Here is a 16,670-nt window from a genome sequence, read left to right as displayed (position 1 = left end):
ATTTTTCTAAATTGGTATGAATTGAGTTTCTAAAATATACCGATTGGAATTTTCAAGTTCTTAATTTTCCATCATTAATACCATTTTAAATGTACTTAAAAAGAAATTTAGTAAATGTTTAGGTTATTTATTTTATTTTAAGAAAATATAAAGTAAACTGGTTTTACAAAAAATTCAATGAAATAGCATACAGTTCTATGCAGTAAAGGTGCATATAATTAAAAAAAATGGCTCAAAATCACTAGTTCCTCTGCTTAAAAAGATCTTTTTAAGATAAATGCAGTGATGCAAAGAGATTTGCTACACATTTCCTGACCTAAAAGCACTCACATTCATGGCAGATCCTCTTCAGTTAAGGACTGCACAGACCAAACATAGAGTGATCAGAATGAAAGGAAATGAGTAAATCTCTTGCCTTTCACTTTTTCATTAGAATCTAACAATAACTCCCTTCATAAATGTACCTTTAAAGATTTTAAGGAACTTATAAAATGAATGAGATCTTAATAATTACTGATTGTTTTTGTTCTATATGGAAGCCAAATCAGTCTTTAATGATTGTTTATCAATAAATGTATATATATATATATATATATATATATATATATATATATATATATATATATATATATATATATATATTAACACCTATCAAATTGAAATAGGATCTACAAATATTGCACAAAATAAAATTTGTAAGACATGCAAGGATGAAAAATTGAATATTCATTTCTTTTGTTCTGTTCCTGGGCATTTAGATTGTGTGCTGGAGTTGTTCAAACAAGCTTAACTTAATTATTATCTATTTTTAATAATAAAATATTTTTATCTTTTAGCTTTCATGTACTATATAACAAATTAGATTTGTCTGACAGTTACTCTTTCTCATTAGTATTCAATCTGTTCTCTGCCTTCTTGTGACCAGAAATTATCTAAGAATTAAACAACTATATATTTGTCCTGCTTCTGCTATTAGCAAGTCATAAGATGTTTCCTTTTATAACTTGCTGTGTCTCTAAATTTCTCTTCCTAATAAGTTTTTGTTGTTGTTGAGGATAAGCTAAATACCTTTTACAGGTCATAGCTAAGACATATTTTTGTGATTTACAGTTTTTTATGTTCCCTGATGTTTTGTTTTTTCTTTTTTTTTCTTTTTTTTTTTTCAAGTTTTATTTGATAGTCTAACTTTACTTTTGATAACTAAATTATCTTGAAGACTTTTACTGTTTTATCATCCATTCACACATGTTCACTGCACTAGACTTCTGTTTTGCAATCAATTAAAGGATTCCTCCACTTTACTATTAATGTCTTGGAACGATCCAGCTCAGTGGATTTAGTCTTTTATTTCTTGTTCTATTCTGAAACATTGTGAATACTATAGTAGTTTCAGTAGGATTCTGTTAAGTATATTTGATTGTGAGATTTTTTTTAAAATTCATTTTTCTATTACAACCTTTGTTTCTAGCATAGAACTTATTGGTTTCTTTCCTGTCTGGTCATTTGCACCGATGCTGTGATACTGTCCTTCTCATCTTGCAAAATATATTATGGGCATTTCTCCAGGTTATTTCTATGATACTGGATTCTTAGTTTAATTTTGTCAGGTATTAAAATAAATGAGAATTGGTGTTTTCTCTTGATTAGTATTAATTTTATGTTGACTGTTATTTGAAGTAATGTTTATATAAGATGAAAACATCACTAGTCATACCAAAACAAATCACATAATTTTGTTTGTGAAACACTTTAATATGAAATTGGACTTCTCTTAGTTTCTAATGAATATCTGCTGGATTCTTGCAAAACTCCATTCTCTAAAGTGAAATTTATACTTTTTCGTGTATTAATTGTCACATTCATCTCTTGCTACGAGAGGAGAGTCAAGTTGTAATATATCTGACATATTAATATAAATATTCATAAAATATTTTATCAAGTTATATAGATATCATTGTGTCTGTATGTATGTGTGTGTGTAGAATTCAATATACATATGCCTCTGAATGGAATGTTAATCGAATACAAAGTGATTATAAGAAAAGAAATTATAAAAGAATAAACAATTATTCTATGATAGTCCACCTCATCTTATAGTGGAAACAGCTGTAAGCTAATGAATTTCTCAAGATAATTGTCTATTCCTTTGCCATCTCTTTTCTTATATTATTTAATATAAACAGTATTTAAATTCAAGATGCTATTAATTTCATGCTGTGAAAACACAGTAAATTGACAAGTTTGTATAGTATAACACATGTTTCTAAACAATCTTTCAAAAACAACCAGCCACATTGTTATATCGCACATTCGGATGACCTCTACTCAACCACCTGACATCTAGACTTCTCCCTCTATATCTATGTTTTGAGCTAGCCTACTTCATCGTCTGGGGGCGTCGACACAACACCTTCCGCTTTTGAGTTTTTTAAACCTGAATTTATCAATTCCATTTCCTCAGTGAGAAACTAGCATATCTTTGCCTCTTAGCATTAATTTCCATCATTTCTGTAGGTTTTCTCTTCCTGTTCAACCTACGTGTTAGTTCTGCTTTTGCTTGTGGTTCTGGGACCTCAAACAAATCATACCATAAATCCATTGGTTCTTCTCGCCTCTCTTGGTTTTTGGTATATCTTTTTTTTGATTGGTTTAAATGCCTTCTGCGTTCATATTTTGGTCCTTTTACTGTGTACATCACATTACCCAGTCCTGTTTTCCATTACTATACATTTTAAAATACACTTTGTCACCTCTGTTAAAAAAATTTCATTTTTCTTCCCAAATTTTCTATTTTCTGTTTCCTGCTCGGCAACCATTTGTCAAAAATAGAAAAATTTTTCTGGAAAACATCAAATCTGCAGGTGACCTACCCGACTCTGCATTTGGATTTGGTGTTATTCTATACACCTGCAAAAACTTTGTCATCTTTGTATCTTCAAGGATTTCCCGTCTGGTCTTTCTTAAGGCTCTCTTGAACGTGTTGACAAATCTTTCCGCTTACCCATTTGACCTTGGATGGTATGGCAGAGTTAACACATGCTTCATCTGAACCGACTTACAGAATCTTTCAAACTCCTTCACCGTGAATTGTGTACCATTATCTGACACAATCGTATCTGGCACTCCATAACGAGCAAACAGTTCTTCCAAGAAGTCAATAGTCACACTTGTGGTTGGCCTTGAACATTTACACACTCCAGGCTATTTGGAATAGCTATCTACCACAATGATATAATGAGAGCCATTTATTGGTCCTGCAAAATCGACATGTAGTCTAGACCATGCCAAATCCGTTTTTGGCCACGGCTGAATCTGCACTGGGGGCGCCTTTGCTGCCATAGCGCATCCCCCACACTGTTTTACCAGTCTCTCAATTTGCTTGTCCATATTCGGTCAACAAACGTAACTTCTCATGAGGCTCTTCATCTGGACAATCCCCGGATGTCCTACATGGAAGTCTTTTAATACTCTGTTTTGCAGTGCTTCAGGTATTACCACTCTTTGTGCATATAATAATACCTCATCACATACTGAATAGTGCTTTGAACCTGTGTCCCACTCATTTATATTTTTCGTGTTACACAACATTTTTAAAATCTTATTTATGAACCTATCATTTCCCAATTTCAATTTAATTTCTTCCAGCGTTACTGGCAAATCACGTACTACATTGCACAAAATGTTCTTCAGTTCCATTTCTAGTTTTTTTGTCATAATATTGTCTTCTGTCTTTCTTGTATCATCTCGAAGGTTTATTATTTGTTGGCATTCCTCAGTCACTTTCTGCAAAGTGATTTCACATCTTGTTTCAACTTTGGTAATATTCTTTTTCTAATTTCCGCATTTTCTGTTGCCACTAGCCCTTTAACGAATATTAGGCTCTTGAACATATCTGCCATTAACTCTTCCAACTTAAACCTTTCGCAAGGCTTATTAACAATACCGGCATATGTTACAAGATCATCGGACTCGTTTTTCTTTAAATTTAAACATTCCCATCGAATGTTAAACTGCGAACTTTTCTGGCTAAAAATACTAGTCAAAATATTTATCGTTTCATCAAAACACAATTCCATGGGCTTTCTTGGCAAAATAAAGTTACAAAACTTTCGTGTTCTGGAGTAGTAAGCTTTCGCAAAAGAAACCTTACCTTTCTTTCACTAGACCATCCTTGACATTCCTCTTGGAATATATCTTCGTATCGTCTGTAATATGCAGCAAAAGTAGTTCCTTCATCTGGATTGTACTGAAATTCTTCGATGGAATTTGCAACACCATCTGCTGAAAATGATTCTGTACTATTTCTCACCTGTAGTATCAAGTCTGTTAACTTCTGTAGTTGCTGCTGCTGCTGCTCTTGTTGTTTTACAACTGCTTTCAGTAACTCTTCCATTTCGGTACTATTCGAAACCTCGTTGCCGCTGTTATATCGTAATACTACACAGTGGCTGTGTAAGCTACAAAATCCTCATCGCCACTGTTATGTCGCAATACTACACAGTGGCTGTGTGAGCTACGACATCCTCGTTGCCACTGTTATATCGCAATACTACACGGTGGCTGTGTGAGCTATGAAATCTTCGTCACCACTGTTATATCACAATACTACACAGTGGCTGTGTGAGCTACGAAATCCTCATCGTCACTGTTATATCGCAATACTACGCAGTAGCTGTGTGAGCTACGAAATCCTCGTCGCCACTGTTATATCGCATGTTCGGTTGACCTCTACTCAACTACCCGATGTCTAGACTTCTCCCTCTATATCTACGTATTGGGTTAGCCTACTTCATCGTCTGGGGGTGTCGACACAACAATTTTGTAACATTGCTTAGAAACATAAGCCATGCCATAAAAATTTGTCAGTTTATTGTTTTCACAGCATGAAAATAATAGTAGCTCAAATTTAAATACTGTATGTATTAAATGATATTTATCTCTCACTGGATCCAACCAATAATGAAACAGTAAATTATATATGCATGTGTGCGTGCGTATCAATATACACACAATTTTATCTTCAACTCTAATTTTAACTTCTGGTTTTTCAAAGATATCACTGAATAGTTTTTTTATTATTATTTTGAATGTTATGAATAAGTATTTTTTGTTTTTTAAATTATTTTTATATTTTAACTAAAAGGAGGTGGGGAAAAATCACCTATTAACTTCAATAGTTCAATAGTTGATACAACTGAAGGTATTTGCATACAGTTCTTACCAAATGTACTTGTGTTGTCAAGAATAAAATTTATTTCAATTCAGGATTTTTTTTTTTCAATTAAATTTAAATTTCAGATCTCTTAGGTAAGTTTTATTTTAATTATAAAATTTAGTGTTCCCTGATTTATTGTCTGGGTTTGAATTAAATATGTTTAATGTTCTTTGTTTGCATTATTAGAAAATGCGCAGTTAATGGGGAAATGATCAAGCATAATATTTTTTGGAACATATCAACTTTTGTTTAAGTTAAAGAAAAAGGTAGTGAGTTGGCAGAATGGGTCATGATGAACAAGATCCTTTGGGGTATTTAATTACTTCACTTTTACATTCTGAGTTTAAATCTGAGGTTAATAATTATAAGCAGTCAAGCATTAAGTTGAAATATAATTTCTCCAAATCTGTGGCCTTGTCACTATGTTAGAAGTTAATGAAAGAAAATTATACTTAAATGAATGAACTTGCCTAGATATTGTAATATCACACTGTTATTCCAGAAGCTTACTTCCATAACAAGAGAAACTTGCTTTGCTTACCAACCACTTTATATCATCTGATTGTTACATGAAGATTTGGATGACTTACTATAATTTACTGATTGCTAATTCTAAAAAGAGAAAATATCTATTTGAAAGGTGTTTGAAAAGTATGATTTTCATATTTATTTGAAAACTAGAGAAAAATTGGGTTTCTTATATCTTCCCCTTAGCTATTTCATTTCATATACATTACTAATACTCTTGGGAAAGACATGAATATCACAACTGATTTCCTCTTGTCTCAATGTCAGTCAGTAATCCTAATCATTGATAGACAGAATTTAATTATGAAAGTAAAGAAAAATCAATTACATCTAATACTTCTCCATGACGAAATATATTTCTTGATGACCTTCCATTCAGCAACTATATTTTAATTTTGAAATTAGACTGTGCATAACCTATATCCAAGAAACAATAATGTAGTTCAGTAATTTTCAATACTACTATGATGAGAATTAACAATGCAAAGTTTAAATCTGAGAGTAATTCTGCTGTGATTATAAAGCAGAATACATGAAAAATGTAATAGGATTCTAACTAAATTCATTAGAATGGATAGTATGGAGAGAGATAATGAAGCTGTTGTCCATATAACATGAAATAGATAATGCATGATGAACAAAGAGGGTCCATATTCTTTCAGTACTAAACCACTTCTTGCCATCATCATCATCATCGTTTAACGTCCGCTTTCCATGCTAGCATGGGTTGGACAATTTGACTGAGGACTGGTGAAACCGGATGGCAACACCAGGCTCCAATCTAATTTGGCAGAGTTTCTACAGCCATATGATATAAAATTCCATGTTTTATAATGTTCCTATTGAAATCAAAATCTTCCATTATAATTTTATGTTTGAACCTTTTATGTTTCAAATACAAACTTTATAATGACAAATTAGTTTTTTTACGCAACTCCTCCAGATTCTCGATTATTTTCAAAATCAACTGAAAAATTTCGACTGGTTATTTTATTAGAAATAGTGTCCTGATAGTATGGGACAAGAGTGGATCTTTAAATTACAGGGTAATCCATGGTGCAATACTTTGGGATTGTACCCAAGATATTTTGAGATGACATTCTGTCATTCAGCCATGTTGTGTCTAATATATGAATACCCATATATACGTGTTCATGCACACATGTGCTAACAGACATACATTTATGTAGTCTAATAAAAGAAAACCTTTATTGAAAATTTGGTCTTCTGTGAGTTATATCATGTCTGCTCCCTACCTGGATCAAACAAAATAAAACTATGTACTAACCAGTTTAATTACCTAACATAGAGATACCAATTGCTAGAACATCTAAAACCGTAGTATTAGCATTTATGTTCATCTGATATTTGATTACCTTTGGAAAAATAGGACCTGAAATAAAGTATAAAACCAAATGAAGTTAACTATCTGGAAAAAAAAAACTATGGAGTTCCAAGAAAATCATGCAATAAATTTCTTATAACATTCAGCCAAAACAGAAATTTCCTTTGCTTGTTATCACCAAATTTCCAAATATATCTTCATGCTATCATAATTTTAATTACATCTCTCAAGAAAATATTTAGCTACCAGATAATTTTTGTTTTTGTTTTGCCTGTTAGCTGGGGTTTTTTTTTCCTTTTTTCTTTAATAAAATACAAGTTTGTTTACTTGGTATTTGCCCATTTTTATTTTTTAAGTGTTTGTTTTTTCTAGTTGAACACTCTTCCTACTGATGATTATTCAGTTGTAAAGAGCAGAACTTGCTTTCAGTTGAGCAAACCAAGATAAGTAGGGTTTATGAACCTGGTTCAGAGGTACACAGTACAGTAATCATAGTAAGATTGGAACTTATAATCCTGTGGTTATGAATTCAATGGTGATAATTATGTTTATCTTCTCATTCACTTGATAATTACTGGATAGTACTTTTGAGAGTATAAATCATCATCATTAGCATCATCTTCATCGCATCTGCTTTTCTGTGCTGGCATTGGTTGATCAAGACTTATTGAAGCCTTATTCTGTAGCCAGATACCTTTCCTGGTGCTACCTATTACTTGTTTTGTTAAGTAAGATATTTCTATTCCCATGTTCTTCACACAAAATCAACATAACTGTGTGGTAAGAAGTTCCAGGTTCAGACTCACTATATGGCGCCTTCAGCAAGTGTTTTCTACCATAGCCCCAGACCTTGTGAATGGATTTGGTAAAAGGAAACAGAGAGAAACCTAATGTATATGTATGTGTATGTGTGTGTTTCTTTATGTTTGTGTTTGTCCCCTACCATTCCTTGGTAACTGGTGTTAGTCTGTTTACATCCCCATAACTTAGCAGTTCAGCTAAAAGAGACTGGTAGAATAAATACCATGCTTTAAAAAAACAAGTACTGGGAACTATCTGTTCAACTAAACCCTTCAAGGCAGTGCCTCAATGCCTGAAACAAGTGAAAGATCAACTGCTGAGCTTTTTGGCATATTGTTTAGGGGGAAAATAAATTGTTGCTCAATTAATGTCACAGTAAAGACATGTGAAATAAACACACATGTGAGCTGTTGATGATATTTTTCCTTCTCTGGACTTTTCCATTTTCTGATGAAGAACTATGCTCAAGGCATTAAAAACCTTCTCTTTTTTCCACCTTTACCAAGCATCAAACTTATACATTCCATGTGAACATCCTCTTGTTGTTTTGTTATTGTTATTTTTAATGTTCAGTTATTTAATTTTAACTACATATGAATGGTTTGCTTCCATACAGTTTCTGTTTACCTAATTTCATCACAAGACATTGGTCCAAGACTATTATAGAAGACACTTCCCATAATGCCACACTGTGTTAGAACTTAAAACTCCATAGATATGAAGTCAATCACCACAGAGCCATACTTGTACACCATAAGTCCATAAATAAATGTCATTAGCATCAATAGAATACTAAAAAAAAATTATTACAAAATTCAATGTATCATGACATTGAGAAATGTTTACACATGTTCTTTGAGACATTGTTAAATCTTCACAAATAAATATATTCTTTTCTACTCTAGGCACAAAGCTCAAAATTTTGAGGGGAGGGGTTAGTCAATTAGATCTACCCCAGTATGCAACTGGTACTTAATTTATAGACCCCCCCCAAAAAAAAGGGTGAAAGGCAAAGTTGACCTTGGCGGTATTTGAACTCAGAACATAAAGACAGACAAAATACCGCTAAGCATTTTGCCCGGCATGCTAACAGTTCTGCCAGCTCACTGCCTTTCACAAATAAATACATTGTCACACTCATTAGCATTTTCTGTACCTTGCGGCTGCTGGTATATGAAAGTAAATGAAGATTGTTTAATTATATCAATTAGTACAATTAGCTATACTATACAAAACAAATTTAACTGACCCTTTTAATACCAACTCACCTGAGACTGCCTTTATAAAAGTGTTCATATGGGCCAATACATAGTTTAATTCTTTAAAAATTCAGACTACTCTGTCAAATGTATGGTTTATTTATTCGCATTGTTTTAAATTTATTATGCATTATTTCATGGCTTAAGATTTCAATGATGTAACTGTTTATTTTTAGAATGACATTTTAGGGTAAGTGTGAGATGTTGGATCTGGCCAGTTTGAACAGAAAAGAGGCAGAGTACTTTGGCCAGATATGGCCAGTTTAAATGTTAAAGGTGGATGTTGAACTAGGCCTAGTATCACTGTGAAACCTCTACTATAGTTGTGGCATTTATAATCATTTTAAGATATATATCTGCAATGAGAAGTGACATATCTAATGAATAAAGTAATGCTCTGTAGCTAAATTCTATAAAGGATGGAAGTTGGGGTCAGCCAATACATCAGTCCAGGGCTGAAGGGCCAAGGAGGGGATCTGAAATATCTGACAACATCCACTCCTAACTCTCAAAAAAAACAAAAAAAAAAGAACTCACAACCTCCTGGAGTTTTGAGAGGAGGAACCCATTAGTTGAATGTGAGTTGGGAATAACTAAGGGTTTTTAGCTGCATTAGAGATTCATGATTAGATACACTGAAATAGTTATCTTTTTTTTTTTTTTCGTTCTTTCTTTCTTTTCTCTCCTTTTCCTTCTGGTTCTTGGGAGGATTTGACATCAGAGCTACAAGTCTGAAAACAACTTGTCATCGCTGCTTATAATGATGACCTAATCCCACCTTCCTTCCCTCTCACTCCTCCCTCTCTCACCTCATCTCTCTCTCTCTCTTATAATGGATTTATAGCTACTGGTTTAAGTCATTAAAATCTAAGTATTTTAACATAGTAGAGCCAGCACTAGTGAGGTGTTATACTTTGTTGGCCTTCTAGTTTTTTGGCTGGGTTGTATTAAATTTTGTCAGCTATAATTCTTACCTAATGAATATTAGAAATGTTAGAAAAATGCAATGCTTAGCAGATGGTTATGATACGTGACAGTAAACGATAACTTTTCACAGATTTCTACTTACATTCTTTCATAATTATTCTGGATCTATTTAACATAATATTTCCATGTCACAGTTGAATCAGCCTAAGTAGATCATCCAGCTGTTGAACAAAAATATGTAATGCTTGTTAATATAGATTCAAATCAAATATCTTGCAAGGTGTTGCCAACTTTCTATAACTGCTATAATAGATACTAAATTAATTGGTTGATAACATAATTATTCTCTCATTAAATTTTTATGAAACTCTTAAGAATGTCTGGCTTCTTCAGTTTGTTTTGATGATTTTTTTTTTTCACTAGGCTCTTTTCCTAATCCCTGTTATATTTTTAGCACATAAATTATAATACATATTTAATGTTTTTAGACAGAGTACCAGCTATGTATGTAATGTATATATGTAAGCATGCATGCATATATATGCATGTATGTATTTTGGGAGTGTGGAACCACCTCTTAACCTCTATTATTCTCATGTGTACTCTGACCCAGAGTTGTAGCATCTGTTAAGGTCCTAGCTATGGGTTAAATAACAAGGGGACCACTAGGAGTGAAAGGCTCTAAGTTTTCATTAGAACCTCCTTCTAAGAGAAGGTAAACTGGTATTAAAAAAAAATCTGAAGTGCAGTTGGTTTCTGATCATTCCAACCTTTGTTGTGCCATTGGTTTCATAGCTGATTGCACTAAAAAGTGGATTCAATGCTGTGAAACACTTTATCCACTCAAAGCAAATTCACACACAGAAAATTCTTGAACTCTCGAAATGTTTATATGCACTTACTGAGTTTAAGACATGGTCTTATTTAGTCATGAGAACAATGTTTCATAGATGAGATAATGAAAGATCAAGATATATGGAATGACTGAGTATTACAGACCCGTTGAGTCCATATCATCAAAGAAAAGCAAATGGGGAAACTATAATGAAATGTTAGTACTTTTGTGTTACATTACATTGCAGTTTAAAAAGCATATGAATTATTGTTGGGTATTTTTATATGATAATTAAAAAATATGGTTCACAAATATAAGCACAGGTGTGGCTGTGTGATGAGAAGTTTGCTTTCCAACCACATGGTTCTGAATTCAATCCCACAGCATGGCACCTTGGGCAAGTGTCTTCTACTATAGCCTCGGGGTGACCAAAGCCTCGTGAGTGGATTTCATAGACAGAAACTGAAAGAAGCCTGTTGTATGTGTGTGTCTGTGTGTTTCTGTTTGTCTATCTGTCTGTGTTTGTCCCTACTACTGCTTGACAATTGGTGTTAGTGTGTTTATATCCCTGTAACTTAGCAGTTCAGTAAAAGTGATTGATAGAAAAAGTACCAGGCTTTAAAAAAATAAGTACTGGAGTCAACTATTCAACTGAAATTCTTCAAGGAGGTGCCTCAGTATGGCTGCAGTCTAATGTCTGAAACGAGTAAAAGACAAAAGATAATTCTATATTAGTTTATTAAATTACTAATGTTGGTTTAGTTAGATGAGTATTGTTTTGTTTTGTTTTTAATTCATTCTGTGAATCCTCCATTAAGAGAGTGGGTGGGATGTCTACTTGGTCATTGACTTTATATCTATTGGCACAGGTATGGCTATGTGGTTAAGAAACTTTTCAACCACATGGTTTGGGTTCAGTCCCACTGCAAAGCACCATGGGTAAGTGTCTGCTACTATAGCTGCCTGCTGACCAATTCCTTGAGAGTGAATCTGATAGATGGAAACTATGTGGAAACCCATCCTATATATGTATGTCTTTGTGTTAGTTCCCCACCATCATTTGACAAATGATGTTGGTTTGTTTACACCCCCCTACCTAATTTAGTGGTTCAGCAAAGAGATTGACAGAATAAGTTCTAATAAATACCAGGTGTGGTGTGTTTGGCTAAACCCTTCAAAAAAGTGACCCAGCATGGCCACAGTCCACTAATTGAAACAAGTAAAAGATAAACAGATGTAATTATTAGATTCTTCATCAAAACAAGAGTTTTTTTCCCCTTCTCTTTTTTTAAAGTTTGAGTCTGTCTTGATTGGATCACTTTTATCCTGTAAATGCTTGTTCTTTGTCTTGGGCTGTCTCTCTGTCATATTCATTTCATCTTAGTATTTTTTGAGGTCCTGGATATTTTGTTAAATTTTGGATTTTCTTAAGTACCAGTTTTGTTTTACCTTTTTTTTCTATCTTTGGTTTGAATAAAAAAAATCATGTACATTTAGTTAATTTTCGGAATCATCTGTATAATTCTTTTTTCAATCATTTTTCTATATCTTACTTTATTTATAAAATATATTTCCTAATTTTTGATTTTCAGTTATTCATTCATGCTAAAATCTTGTTGAAAGTCACGTCTGCATGTTAACATCTGTGATCTATGTATCAACTATGCACAGTCTTTTTTTTTTTTTTGTATTCATGTCATAGCATAGAAACCTTCACACGATCACTGTATACACTTTTTGTTTTCAGTCATCATATATTTTTTATTATAACTTATTCATTGTAAATTTGATATTTGTATTAAAACAACCCCTGTAAATCTCTGACAACTGGTTTAAGAATAAATCCTTTATACATTAACACATTCTTGGAAAACCAACCAGTTTATGTTTTGTATCATGTTTGCTTTCACAAATACAAGGAAAAACCACAAATATTGTTTTTAACTCCATGCTAGGTGTTGACTCTAATTTTCAATGCATAAAGCCTACTTGACTCTGTTCTGTCACTTTTCACAGTGCATAAACATCTAATGTACTCTTCATTCAACCTGTTTTCCATAATAATTTTTCAACCTTTTGCCCTGCTCTTGTGTGTGTGTGTGTGTGTGTGCGTGTGCGTGTATGCCTCACAGAGAGAGAAAGGGAGGGTAGACAGAGATAATTTTTCTTTTATTAATTGCTTTCGATGTCACTAGTCTATAATTGAAAAGTAACTGAATTTTTACCAATGTTGCAGTTAATCTGTCATCATAACTGCCATCCCAGTTTCTATAAATGTTAGTCTTTGATTATCTTTCCTAATCACCCTACATACATAACACAGCTGAACAAATGTCCCGAAGACTAGTCTTCATCTTCAATGATAAAGAGAATCTTCAGCTCTCTACAAATCTAGGGATGGTACTGTTACTACACATGCACACAAGCCTCCAGAACAAGTCACTGTGACTAACTTACAAATATTCAACCACCAACTTGTTACATCTGGCTCACAGACAAGCAGCTAAAAAAAATTTTAATTTGTCCTAAATTTTGCTGTACTATATCGCAAACAAACAAATATAAGTTTATTCATTTATTGTGATCTTTGTTGCTATTTGAAAATTTGAAATATGTTGTGTAAAAATATTTTTAAATTGACATTTGAATTCAGAGAAATTTTTGTATAATTAAAACTCTAGGTTTACAAGTACAATAACTAAGATTTATCATGTTATTACTAAATCATCTTTCTGTTTTTTTTTTCCAATCCCCTTCAAAGACAGATTTTGCTGTATTCAACACACCAGCTTATTTTTTTCTTTCTCTATATTTATAAACCCTACCTTTTGGTCTTAGTGTAATAATTAAGTTAAGATTAATTATGAACAGCACATACTTCACTCTTTGTTATACAGATCATTTCCAGCTATTTTCTTGTAATTTTAATTTATTCCTTTTTTCCTGTTTTCAATTGTTTCTCATCAATTTTTACCCTTTTGTTTGCTTTTTGATGTGTTTTTATAGCTTATACGGCTTGATTCCCTCTCTTTATACTGGAATAGCAGAACTGAGTTATACGACACATTGCCTCGGGAAAATTCCCTGGTAAGTGCATCTGCTTTTAATATTCTTAATTACATAACTTTTTGAAGCATAGTTAACTTTTGAGTTACCATTTTTTTCTTTTAGTTGCTTTCATTTACGTAAAATTTATTAAAAACAAAGTAAATGTAATGAACCAAGTGAAAAGAAGGACAGTTTTATTTATTTATTTTTAAATAATTAAATAAATTGTGATTACATTTAATGTTGGGAAATGTTTGGACTAGTCACAGATCATTAATCACATGCTTACCTTATAGTAATTTGTTTTCAAGTTTAAACTTATCATTGATGACATAATCCTCATCATTTTAATGATTTGTCAGTTTTCCATACTGACATTTTTTTAATGTATTTATTTGCTTATATATTGTCCTTTTTTTCTTTTTCTTTCAGAAACTATTGAAAGAAAATATTGCTAGTTCAAAATCTACTACAGAGTATACATACAGTGAGTTTATAAATATATACATGCCATTAAAAATACACTATAGCAAATTATAGATACAATTTTGCAACAAAGAAATTATGGTGTTGAACCTCTAATGAAGTTCAGGACATTATTTTATCTTCCTCAAGATAATAGAAAAAAAAAAGTGATTATTCTACATTATGTTAACCATTGAAATGGTGTGCAGCTATTTAAAAAAAAAAACCATCTCAGATCTACCTGTTTGTTTATATTTGAATTATAATAATGAATATGAAATAAGCTTCTTTCAGAGTTAATCTGAGACCATGTGCTGAATCTGAATCAGTTTCATTGTAGAAGAGACATCTCAGCTATTTAAAACACACAAATACAGTTAAATTTGATTTTCATTTATTTTTTTGAGTCTTCAAAATTGTCTTCACACAATTGTGGCCAAGTTACTGATACAGTTCTACTGCAGATAAGCAGGTTTAGAGTGCAGAAGTAAATTGTTACTAGAGATACCATATATATATATATTTATCTTTCCAAACCTCCAAGGCTTTTTGTGATTACCTAAGCAAAATATCAATTCAGAATTGTAATCTACCAAACAATGTATATTATATAGTTTATACTGCAACTAGTGTGAAGGTGCAATGGCCCAGTGGTTAGGGCAGCAGACTCATGGTCATAGGATCGCGGTTTCAATTCCCAGACCAGGCTTTGTGAGTGTTTATTCAGCGAAAACACCTAAAGCTCTACGAGGCTCTGGCAGGGGATGGTGGCGAACCCTGATGTACTCTTTCACCACAACTTTCTCTCACTCTTACTTCCTGTTTCTGTTGTGCCTGTAATTCAAAGGGTCAGCCTTGTCACTCTGAATATCCCCAAGAACTACGTTAAGGGTACACATGTCTGTGGAGTGCTCAGCCACTTGCACATAAATTTCACGAGCAGGCTGTTCCGTTGATCAGATCAACTGGAACCCTCTACGTTGTAAGCGACGGAGTGCCAACAACTGCAACTAGTACTGAGCTATTGATTGCTTTTCAATAGTTTCATCTATGGACACCATGACTTTGTAAATATGAGTCTCTTTATCAGCTAGCTTTTGACTCTTCTTACTCTGTCTTCCTCATATTAAAAAGGTTTCATAAAATATTTTTAAAAAACCCCACTGTTTTCATATTTTTGAAAACTACTTAGACATATATGATCTTGTGATGCACCTGAATATGTTATTAGTGATATTAACTGAAGCCGTTGGATGTTTTGAGTGTTTGAACAATTGGACACCTTCATCCAGGTGACCCAGCTGAGTATGAACAAGCCTTGACTTCTGTCCAGATAGCGCTATGCCTACCATTAGCTTTTCTCTTCTGATTATCAGCCACATGAAGCAACTTCTACTACTTTGGTGGTCAGCTTGATTGCTCTTTACCTCTTGAACTTTGCAATGCCTAACATTTTGTAGAATTTGCAGAGGTAGTCTTGCAAAGCTTCATTTCAATTCATTGAGCATTCTTCCACCAGTTCAGCATTGTTTGCTCTCTTCCTCTCATTGGCCGCTTCTTAGGGAATGGAGAATTCTGATAGAATGATAGGATGACCACCTTAGAAGCTTCTGAGATCTACATCATCTACATTTATTTCATTGTACAGTTAGAAAAGTTTAAAGTAATTTAAACTCTTTCCAAGAATCTAACATGAGCAAATCTACAAACCTTGTCTTTACTTTTAAAATTTATTTAAAGGAAGATTTGATAATGGTTGGTTGTTTATTACTTTAAAATGCTCACCTATTTGATAATTGGCTAGTAAGGTCAGTTTGCCTGTTGAGCTTTTCTCTCGTGTGACCAGAGGTTCCTGTTAATATAATGTCAGTCTAAGTTGCCTGTTGGTCCCAGTTGGGACAACATAGGCATATCTGTTGACATCAGTGTGTCTGTACAGACAGAATGGGCCATTTTGCTTGTTGATCAGTCCAAAAGGTGATAGCATAAGCATGCCTGTCAACACCTATGCATATGGCTGATTTATCAGGCTATTGTATCAGTTAATTGAGCTTAAAGAGGGTGATATATGCCTATCTGTTGATATTGATTTGTCTGGTGTTGGTTGCTGATAAAAACGAACTACCAATTTGTGAATTTTAGCTTTAGTCACTGAGGTACCATGAATGTAGTTAACTTTAGCTATTCATTACAATCTATCTTTTCCAGAAATAATAATAATCTTTTTTTTTTCTTTTTTTTTTTTTT

At 32.9% G+C, this 16,670-nt stretch overlaps 1 protein-coding gene across 1 annotated transcript in view; it reads left to right on the top strand.

Moving 5' to 3' along the window:
* The window catches only part of LOC106874512 (intermembrane lipid transfer protein VPS13A), a 264,016-nt gene that overhangs the window by 105,180 nt on the left and 142,166 nt on the right, over positions 1-16,670 (top strand). The window contains exons 8-9 of the mRNA XM_052974544.1: positions 13,917-13,997; positions 14,391-14,445. Coding sequence (XP_052830504.1) covers positions 13,917-13,997; positions 14,391-14,445 — 136 coding nt within the window. The remainder of the gene's footprint in view (positions 1-13,916; positions 13,998-14,390; positions 14,446-16,670) is intronic.

Source organism: Octopus bimaculoides, chromosome 18 (genome assembly GCF_001194135.2).
Source record: "Octopus bimaculoides isolate UCB-OBI-ISO-001 chromosome 18, ASM119413v2, whole genome shotgun sequence".
Lineage (NCBI taxonomy): Eukaryota > Metazoa > Mollusca > Cephalopoda > Octopoda > Octopodidae > Octopus > Octopus bimaculoides.
This window is presented reverse-complemented; position numbering and strand designations above follow the sequence as displayed.